This window comes from Triticum aestivum, unplaced genomic scaffold, assembly GCF_018294505.1.
Source record: "Triticum aestivum cultivar Chinese Spring unplaced genomic scaffold, IWGSC CS RefSeq v2.1 scaffold12103, whole genome shotgun sequence".
NCBI classification, from domain to species: domain Eukaryota; kingdom Viridiplantae; phylum Streptophyta; class Magnoliopsida; order Poales; family Poaceae; genus Triticum; species Triticum aestivum.
In genome coordinates, this window is record NW_025225608.1 from 665 (window position 1) to 11,291 (window position 10,627).

At 41.7% G+C, this 10,627-nt stretch overlaps 2 protein-coding genes across 2 annotated transcripts; both read left to right on the top strand.

Moving 5' to 3' along the window:
- Positions 1 to 410: 410 nt before the first annotated feature.
- On the top strand, positions 411 to 2,005 carry LOC123172291 (probable indole-3-pyruvate monooxygenase YUCCA10). The gene is made up of 4 exons (XM_044589291.1): positions 411 to 1,022; positions 1,291 to 1,524; positions 1,610 to 1,732; positions 1,826 to 2,005. The coding sequence occupies exons 1-4, from the start codon at positions 411 to 413 to the stop codon at positions 2,003 to 2,005; spliced, it is 1,149 nt and encodes a 382-aa protein (XP_044445226.1).
- A 7,087-nt stretch (positions 2,006 to 9,092) lies between these two features.
- Positions 9,093 to 10,621, top strand: LOC123172292 (probable indole-3-pyruvate monooxygenase YUCCA10; the record flags this gene model as incomplete). Its single annotated transcript, XM_044589293.1, has 4 exons — positions 9,093 to 9,704; positions 9,973 to 10,206; positions 10,292 to 10,414; positions 10,508 to 10,621. Coding segments are annotated over exons 1-4 (1,083 nt in total), but the record flags the coding sequence as incomplete, so codon positions are not given.
- Positions 10,622 to 10,627: the final 6 nt, after the last annotated feature.

The window sequence follows — 10,627 nt, forward strand, 5'->3', positions numbered from 1 at the left end:
AAAGAGGAAGAAACACTTGAATATTAGAGTAGTAATTGTCATTGGTGACGATGCGAAAGGAAAGAAACACGAAGAATCTTTAATCTACACATAAAAAGATGTCCGATAAGTTTCCAATAACAGCAATCGATCAAGAGTGTGTTTCCTGCCTATTTTGTATCAGTACATGTTTTCACACCAACAACGGTTCCATTTTTAGATGGAAATACTCGTACGCACCAGGATTAGACCTCAATAAATATTTACCCTTTTCATCCCTCAATCCAAAAAACAGATTGGCCCATGAAAGATACCAATATATATATGCCCCCATACGCGAGCCTGTCATCCAAAGTTCATCGAGCAAACACACAAACACTGCAGCCTACCACCGGACTTATCCCACAACTTCGTCAACTCTTCCCCTTGAAATGGAGAGTGTTCCAGTGTTGATTGTTGGTGCTGGGCCAGCAGGCCTTGCAACGGCAGCATGCCTTGGTCAATTCTCGATTCCTTATGCCATCGTCGAGCGCGAGAGCTGTAGCGCGTCACTCTGGCGCAACCGTGCATATGATCGCCTCAAGCTGCATCTCGCAAAGGAGTTCTGTGAGTTGCCACACATGTCATACCCTGTAGATGCACCAACATACATACCAAAAACCTTGTTTGTGAAGTACTTGGATGACTATGTTGAGCGTTTCAACATTCAACCAAAGTATCTCACCAGCGTGGAGTCATCCACATATGACAATGATGAAAAATGTTGGTCCATTGTGGCAACGGACATGTCAAAGTGCACCACATTCAAGTTCACGGCAAAGTTTCTTGTTGTGGCAAGTGGTGAGAATAGTGCAGAGAATATTCCAATGATCCCTGGACTAGAAAACTTTCCAGGTGATGTCATCCACTCCTCAAGCTACAAGTCAGGCAAGAGCTACTCTGGCAAGAATGTATTGGTCGTTGGATCTGGCAACTCCGGGATGGAAATTGCTTATGACCTTGCGACCCATGGTGCCAATACATCGATTGTTATACGAAGCCCCGTATGTACACGCACTATATATTTTCATTGGGTACATGAACGCAAATTCTTAGTATAGTTACTAATAGAAGAGATGCAATTTTTCAGTGTTATTACTAATAGGAAGTATTTCACATAGAAAAAGAGATGGACAGTTTATATCACACACAAACAACTAAAAAACTAGAGGAACCACATGACAATGTTTTAATTCTTGAAAGAAGAAATTCTATGAAATTTTATTTATCATGCATACTTCAAAAGAGGTGTGACATGTTTTTTGGTTGCAGATTCATGTAATGACAAAGGAATTAATTCGTTTGGGGATGACACTTGCTCACCATCTTCCATTGAATCTAGTGGATAAACTCCTTGTGATGGCAGCATATTTAATATTTGGAGACCTGTCACGACATGGCATCACAAGGCCAAAAATGGGTCCAATGACCCTCAAATCAGAAACAGGCCGATCTGCGGTGATTGATGTTGGGACTGTTGGATTGATCAGAAAAGGCATCATCAAAGTAAGTATATCCTTGACATGACATAAATTTATAACATATGTTGATTTGATATGCCAAGTTATCAATGTATTTTTATCTCCTATAGGTTCAGGGGAGCATTAGTAAGATCAAGGGCAACATAGTTAAATTTCAATGCAGTAAAAGAATCTTATTTGATGCGATTGTGTTTGCAACTGGATACAAAAGCACGGCAAATATATGGCTCAAGGTAATATAGCTTGTGTTTGAACATGTCTGAGTTTGTTTTCTTGGTGTAACCATTATTAAATCTGCTAACAAGCTCTATGCTTTTTTGATCCAGAATGGTGAGAGCATGTTAAATGGCAACGGACTGCCCATCCAAAAATATCCGAATCATTGGAAAGGTGAAAATGGGCTCTACTGTGCTGGGTTAGCGAGGAGAGGATTAGCCGGTATTGCAGCAGATGCCAAGAATATCGCTAATGACATCAAATCTGTGATAGACTCTATGTCAAGTTAAATCATCTTTTACATGTAGTTTACCATGGCAAGCATGCTAGAAGGTTGATTCTTTGAGAAATATATCCCTTATGTCACCTTTGTATCTAGCTTTTAGACAAGTAGATTTATGTTTATTTCAAGGTTGATATGTGCCCTGAAGAGAGATGTACTATTATACTATAATAAAGGGGTTTGTAATCTTATTGTGCAGAGAGATTTGTCATTTTGCTTGAACCTACCACTGTGTATTATATTTTATTTACTTGAAATTATATGTGCAAAAGGCATGCACTCAATACTCCGTTGTCTATACCAAAATCTCTTGTGGCATGTTTACCCCATCGGTGTATGAGGTAGTAGTCACATCAACCCAAAAAACCCTGCATAGTTCACTACATCCATTACAGTAGGTACTGTGGTGCTATTTAGTCTTAGAATGACACTAATTATCAACCCGTGCAACTACATGGGCTAGCTGACTTACTATAGATCATTAAAAATATCTGTGAACATATTTAGAAACTTAAAACTAAAGGTTAGAACACCATATGATGGAAACTACTATGTAGAACATGTATTTGTGGTTACGTGATACTGGTATCCTTAACTGTTGTGGACACAATTTGTTGTGCCCGAAGCGCAGGGTTTGCAGTATGCAGTAAGTTTTCCATCGGCTGAGATCCAAGGTACCCATCCGTGTAGTCCTGGATATAAATTGCTTATGACCTACCATGGTGTCAATACTTCAATTGTTATACGAAGCCTGATATGTACTACATGCACTGTATAATTTCATTGGGTACATGAACACAATTTTTTAGTATAGTTACCACTAGAAGAGATGCATTTTTTCAGTATTATTACTAATATAAAGTATTTCACACATATAAGAAATGGATTGTTTTATATCATGCACAGACAATGAAACAACTAGAGGAACTAAATGAAAAAAAATTAACTCTTGAAAGAAGAAATTCTATGAAATTTCGTTTTATCATGCATGCTTCAAAAGATGCATGCCATGTCTATTGGTTGCAAATTCATGTGATGACAAGAGAATTAATTCAGTTGGGTTGACACTTGCTCACTATCTTTCACTAAATATAGTGGGTGACCTCTTTGTGACGGCGGAGAATGTCATATTTTAAGATCTATCGAGGCATGGCGTCACAAGGCCCAAAACCAAAAACGGGTCGAATGACCCTCAAGTTAGGAACCGACCGACCTATCGATTGAGTTGAGACTGTTGGACTAAAAAAAAAGCACCATCAAAGTATTTGGAATATTCGAAGGAATCCGCCTTAATTAATCATATTTTATAATTAAAAATAATAAGTACACTTTTTCTCTCATAATGTCAATTTTATTTTCTAGTTGGCACTTCTAGAGAGATCCAAGTTATCTACAGAGATAATGTAGACCTGACTCAAATACGCAATTATATATTTCACAAATTAGGCACTTACATGATGAACAAGGCCGCTACTTGCATATATACCGGATGTTCATTATATTTGAAGGCATAGCAGGCAAGCAATCATTCCTTTTCTTTTTGGGGGAAACACCGATATTGTCAATGGAATAGATAGAACATCAATTGAATCAGTACAATAAGAAATGCTAAGTTTTTTTACAAGGCGAACTGACGGAATAAAGCATATATAGGGGATGAGCCTCTCCCAATTCAGTCCATCGCTTTTATCAACTGACTCGTTGGACTTTACTGACTTCCAACACTAAATATACTCGGATGGAAAAGATTGCTGATGCCAAAATTGAATTGGCTGAAAGCTACTATAACTTTTTTTGATGGAAGAAAGGTACTATAACTAGTAACTGAAAGATGATCATAAGACTCGTGGATTGGCGGAGTGTACCTCTGTATTTTATTTCCCCTTTTCCTATATTTCTTAAAATTATATATTATATATTATTATTTAATATATGTACACGAACTCCCTACTGTTCACAGCAAAGAAGAAACGCAAGGCTAACATATCTATAATAGGTAAAGGCTGAAGTTCAAACTACGAGGTGATACAAACATCAAAAATTCGTTGCCATGTAGTGCTTAATTCACGTTACTGTGAGCCGTCAAGATGGAACAAATAACCAATTTCAAAAATAAATGACAATGCACTAACAAAGAACGACAATTAGCCATGGTAGATTCCGTTTTCTGCCATTGTCTTCTCACCTTCTATCTCAGTGTTTTGGAACTGAAAAAAAAATCATAAGACCAGCTGCCGTTATTTTCCCTCTGAGGTTACCTGCTGCCAAATAGTAGTATATACTAGGTACTAGTAGATTATTTTAGCGACTATATATACTAGTTCTGATTTTTTTAGAATACATACAACTCCGTAGTTCTTATTTTATATGAGATAAGTATACTTTTTATATTTGTCTTGCAAAAAAGTACTTCTATATTTAGAATGTTTGCCATTTTTTCATCTTATTTAGAATGTTTAACTTTTTTAGATAAATTTAGAATATTTACTTTTTATAAACATTAATTAGAATGTTACTAGTTCCTATGATGTGTCAAATATATCACATCCTTTTTTAGGGGTAAATAGCACATCTAACCTTTTTTTAGACAAAAATAGCACATCTAACTGAGGCATTGTTCCTAAAAAAACTGAGGCATTTTTTGGCCAGCCTCCTGATTATTTATGATATAATGGGCCGGCCCCTTAAGCAAGGAGAAGGAAGCAAGCAAGCCCAGCAATGAGAAGCGAGGCCTCCACAAGTCAACATAAAAAAAACCAGCCAATCCGCTATCCTCCACGTCCTCTAGGGTTTTAAGGCCAACTCCAACGCGCAACCCCATCTTGTCCGCTCGCGTCAGTTTGGGGGTAAACGGACGGATCAGGCCTCCCAATGCGTGGCCGCAAACGGACTGTCGTCCGTTTTCTGTCCGCTTTCGACCCATTTCCGACTCAAGTTTGGGCCAAACTTGCGGCCGAATGGACACGCGCGGACGGCGCGTGGCGCCAGCCCATGTCCTCCCCTGGCCCGCCCGTTGGGGAGACAGACCCCTCTTTTCTTATCCCCACCGAACCCCTTCCAGCCGCACCCCTCCACTCTCGTCCCTCGCCACCGCCCCCGACATTGCCTCTGTGCAGCTCGGTCGCGTGCTCGCCCCAACCCTAGTCGCAGCCCCCGTTCCCTCGATGCCCCGAGCTACCCAACCACGGCCACCTGATTTGCACTCCCGGCGGTCGGATTTGGAGCGGATCCGGCCGGACTTGAGCTCGCCCGGCTGCGGGAGGCCACGCCGTGGCATGGACTGGCCGGGCACCGGGCCGGAAAGGCCCCGGCAAGGCCGCGTGCAGGTACTGATTCCTCCTCTAGCCGCTCGGATCTACACCTTCGGCGGTTCGCTGACAGATACACGAACGGCCATCGGCCGGGCTCGTTGCTGGCCCAAAAGCTCGTCGGCGAACCGTTGCCACTCATTAAGTGCGATGACTGCCCAGAGAAGGTCTTGCGTCGCGTGTCTACAACGCCGGAACATCCCGGATGGGTGTTCATCAAGTGCTCAACCAATGGGGTATGTGCTACTTAGTTTCGGTTGTGCTCTTGGATTTGACTAGTTGTGCTAACTTAAATTTTTATTTTGTAGAATGGATGCAACTTTTGGTATTGGAAAGAAGAGTACATCGATATATTGATAGAGCGTAATTTAGTAGATGTTCGTGCACTTGTAGCATGAATAGAGGCTAGAGATGAGACTAGTGCACTTGTTGCTAGAATAGCGGCTAGACATGAGACTAGATGCGAGGAAGCAACGTCTACTTATTTATACTCGAAGAAGAAAGAAACACGCAAGATCGAGCCTCCGCAGATCAACAATGAATGCATCGAGAAGGCACTAATCCAACTTACGGGAGCAGTTATAGAAGTTGGATATCTTCTAAAATGTCTTCTTGTGGTTCTTGTTTTCTTTGGTCTTGCTATTCTAGTTAAGATTTGGTGATGTGCTTCCATGTATCAAAAATCAATGATGAAAAATTAAAAGATGTGTTTGCGAAAAAATGCATGCGGACGGGATGTGGCCGAAATGCGGCCTTGCGTTGGGCGCACGGCCGGCGCATCCACAAATCCGGGTGGACACGGCCCATTGTCACCCCAAACGGATGAAATCCGGACAAAGCGGACATCCATTTGGGGTCGCGCGTTGGAGTTGGCCTTACCACGCAGCCCGGACGTCTTCCTTCCCTCCTCCGTCCTCTGTGTGTGTGCGCGCGCGAGCACTTTAGCTTCTCTATACCGCTTCCAGATTGTTTTACCAAATCTGGCAGAACTGTGTCGAGTGGCATTTTTTCTATGCTAGTTCAGTTATTTGGATGCATGATCCTGACAGCATTGGTTCGCTTTTGTTCTAGGCAGCAACTAGGGCTGCCGATCTTCTTTGTGCGATGCCCTGAATAAGCTAAGCAATGCCCAATTTCCTACCAGAGTCAAGCACTAAATCTAGGAATACAAAATGCAGCAAAATTGGATTGCTTATTTGCTTGTTAGCTTATTAACCTAACTATGTATGGACGTCCAAGATGCAAAGCCCCTCAAAAATGTTGAACCCGACTCTGCTTGTGGATCTAGTTATTGTCTTAACCATCCACAATCGAAAAGATTGTTCACAGTTGCATATGGTAGCTGTATTATGTGAGTCCTTCATACCCCTCGTGCTCTGAGTTTCAATCTTTGCTGAATGCGCTTCAACAAATATGGTCTTGTAGGGTAGAGTATGAACTCCCAAACCTTATTGTGGAAGCTATTACAAAAGAAAGTCTGTATGGTGCATTTGATAACGGGATGACTGCTGAACAGGTAATCATCTTAATCACACATTTCTACATGATTCATTGTTACATAGATACATGCAGTTATGCTTTATTCTTTTTCTTCTTCAGATAATTTCATTCCTTCAGCAAAATGCCCACCCTTGTGTCATCGACAAAATACCACTAGTCCTAGAGAATGTTACAGATCAGGTAAGCACAGCAACCCATCCCTCATATACCAGACATCATCTGTTCAACGGATATAAAACTGAAGACTACCAATTCTCCGGTGCAGATTAGGCTGTGGGAGAATGACCGTAACAAGGTCGAGATGGTCCTGTCACATGTATACGAGGATTTTCCGAGCAAGGTATAAACCCTTCACCCACCAAACCCTGCCAGCTCCTTGCGGATGGATGGTGCTTGGACACATTTGAAAACATGTACTCTAGTAGTCTGATTACCACTATACTTACATCTGGGTGCCGCTTTGTAAGCTACCAACTTATATGTTTCGAATTGGGGAGGAATTCGCCATGGGAGGCGGATACAAGCTCACACACACACACACACATGAGGTTCTGGCCGAAGCCACCAGTTCCTTCCCAGATCCACACGCAACACACGCCAACAGATATATCCTCACGTACACCCTTAACGGGCCCAGTTCTGGCCTGCAAGCCACCGGGGAAGATGCCGGTCGCGAGTGGGCCAAGCTGCCGGCCCACGAGTCGAATCCTTGGCCTCGCGCGCTCCTGGTTGCTCTGTTCCGGTGCCTTGATTGCTGACACGCTTACTTGTGCAGGACATGTTTGAGCAATGCTGTGACCATGCCAGGGATAACAGGTACTTGCTGTGGGAGGACGCGAAGAAGATGTGATTGATAGTGAACGCGGAGTTCCACCAAGAAATGCGGGAGTTCCTGCGCAGGCAAAGATGATCCAAGGGAAGTGACCATCTTGGAGAGAAGAAAAGAAGCAACTTGTCTGAACCACATGCAACTTCATGTGAGGAAGGCCTGAATCCACCCGCCAACCAGACAAGTCTTTTACAACATCCATCAGCACGACAAGTCTTTACAAGATCCATCACCAGGAGGCAGCGAGGCAGAGTGGTTGTCTGGTAGATGTTGAAATCATTTGAACTCGATGGTCGTAAATCGAGTGTAATCATATGTTTGATAGGTCCAGTCTGCAGTTTGTGTCATGCTAAGTGTAGGTCACAGAAGGTAGTCGATTATCCAGTTAGTCAAATCAAAATTGGATGAACTGTACGTGCTCCACTTCTCCAGTTTAGTTTTGCATGGAAGTCGCGTACAATTGTGATTGGCCTGTGTCAGTCAGTTTGGAACCAGACAAGTTTGCAAAACCGCATTGGGATAGGATTGACAATTTTGATTTTCAGTAAAGTGGTTTAGTATCTTTTTAACAAAATACGTGGGGGTTTATGAGGATTCACACTCTGGTGTGTAGAGTTAAAATACAATGAGCGCTCAATTTGATGTTCAGGCGTAGGACAATATACATGTACCAAAGTTGAAATATGGCCTCACATTAAACGAGTGTTCAGTATAGAAACGAATTTATATTAAAAAAAATTGGTTTCAAATATTTGAACTAAAGTTCCACTTTTTGTTTGTTCACAACATCGAATGGCTCGTTGTGTTGACACCAAAGATATCGTGGCAATGGTCGTCAACTGAACCGGAGGCAAAACTGGCCGTCATACAACTGAACCGGAGGCAAAACTAGCCGGCAAAACCAGTTAACATGGTTGGTACCAAATCCTTCTGAGATGATATTGTTTCCATGTCATCCACATTATGTTAACCTGAGAAATTAAAATAGGACTTTGCCTATAAATGTGTGTTTGGAAATTAGACTTATCCTTATCCTATATCGTATAGAAAGAGGAAGAAACACTTGAATATTAGAGTAGTAATTGTCATTGGTGACGATGCGAAAGGAAAGAAACACGAAGAATCTTTAATCTACACATAAAAAGATGGCCGATAAGTTTCCAATAACAGCAATCGATCAAGAGTGTGTTTCCTGCCTATTTTGTATCAGTACATGTTTTCACACCAACAACGGTTCCATTTTTAGATGGAAATACTCGTACGCACCAGGATTAGACCTCAATAAATATTTACCCTTTTCATCCCTCAATCCAAAAAACAGATTGGCCCATGAAAGATACCAATATATATATGCCCCCATACGCGAGCCTGTCATCCAAAGTTCATCGAGCAAACACACAAACACTGCAGCCTACCACCGGACTTATCCCACAACTTCGTCAACTCTTCCCCTTGAAATGGAGAGTGTTCTAGTGTTGATTGTTGGTGCTGGGCCAGCAGGCCTTGCAACGGCAGCATGCCTTGGTCAATTCTCGATTCCTTATGCCATCGTCGAGCGCGAGAGCTGTAGCGCGTCACTCTGGCGCAACCGTGCATATGATCGCCTCAAGCTGCATCTCGCAAAGGAGTTCTGTGAGTTGCCACACATGTCATACCCTGTAGATGCACCAACATACATACCAAAAACCTTGTTTGTGAAGTACTTGGATGACTATGTTGAGCGTTTCAACATTCAACCAAAGTATCTCACCAGCATGGAGTCATCCACATATGACAATGATGAAAAATGTTGGTCCATTGTGGCAACGGACATGTCAAAGTGCACCACAGTCAAGTTCACGGCAAAGTTTCTTGTTGTGGCAAGTGGTGAGAATAGTGCAGAGAATATTCCAATGATCCCTGGACTAGAAAACTTTCCAGGTGATGTCATCCACTCCTCAAGCTACAAGTCAGGCAAGAGCTACTCTGGCAAGAATGTATTGGTCGTTGGATCTGGCAACTCCGGGATGGAAATTGCTTATGACCTTGCGACCCATGGTGCCAATACATCGATTGTTATACAAAGCCCCGTATGTACACGCACTATATATTTTCATTGGGTACATGAACGCAAATTCTTAGTATAGTTACTAATAGAAGAGATGCAATTTTTCAGTGTTATTACTAATAGGAAGTATTTCACATAGAAAAAGAGATGGACAGTTTATATCACACACAAACAACTAAAAAACTAGAGGAACCACATGACAATGTTTTAATTCTTGAAAGAAGAAATTCTATGAAATTTTATTTATCATGCATACTTCAAAAGAGGTGTGACATGTTTTTTGGTTGCAGATTCATGTAATGACAAAGGAATTAATTCGTTTGGGGATGACACTTGCTCACCATCTTCCATTGAATCTAGTGGATAAACTCCTTGTGATGGCAGCATATTTAATATTTGGAGACCTGTCACGACATGGCATCTCAAGGCCAAAAATGGGTCCAATGACCCTCAAATCAGAAACAGGCCGATCTGCAGTGATTGATGTTGGGACTGTTGGATTGATCAAAAAAGGCATCATCAAAGTAAGTATATCCTTGACATGACATAAATTTATAACATATGTTGATTTGATATGCCAAGTTATCAATGTATTTTTATCTCCTATAGGTTCAGGGGAGCATTAGTAAGATCAAGGGCAACATAGTTAAATTTCAATGCAGTAAAAGAATCTCATTTGATGCGATTGTGTTTGCAACTGGATACAAAAGCACGGCAAATATATGGCTCAAGGTAATATAGCTTGTGTTTGAACATGTCTGAGTTTGTTTTCTTGGTGTAACCATTATTAAATCTGCTAACAAGCTCTATGCTTTTTTGATCCAGAATGGTGAGAGCATGTTAAATGGCAACGGACTGCCCATCCAAAAATATCCGAATCATTGGAAAGGTGAAAATGGGCTCTACTGTGCTGGGTTAGCGAGGAGAGGATTAGCCGGTATTGCA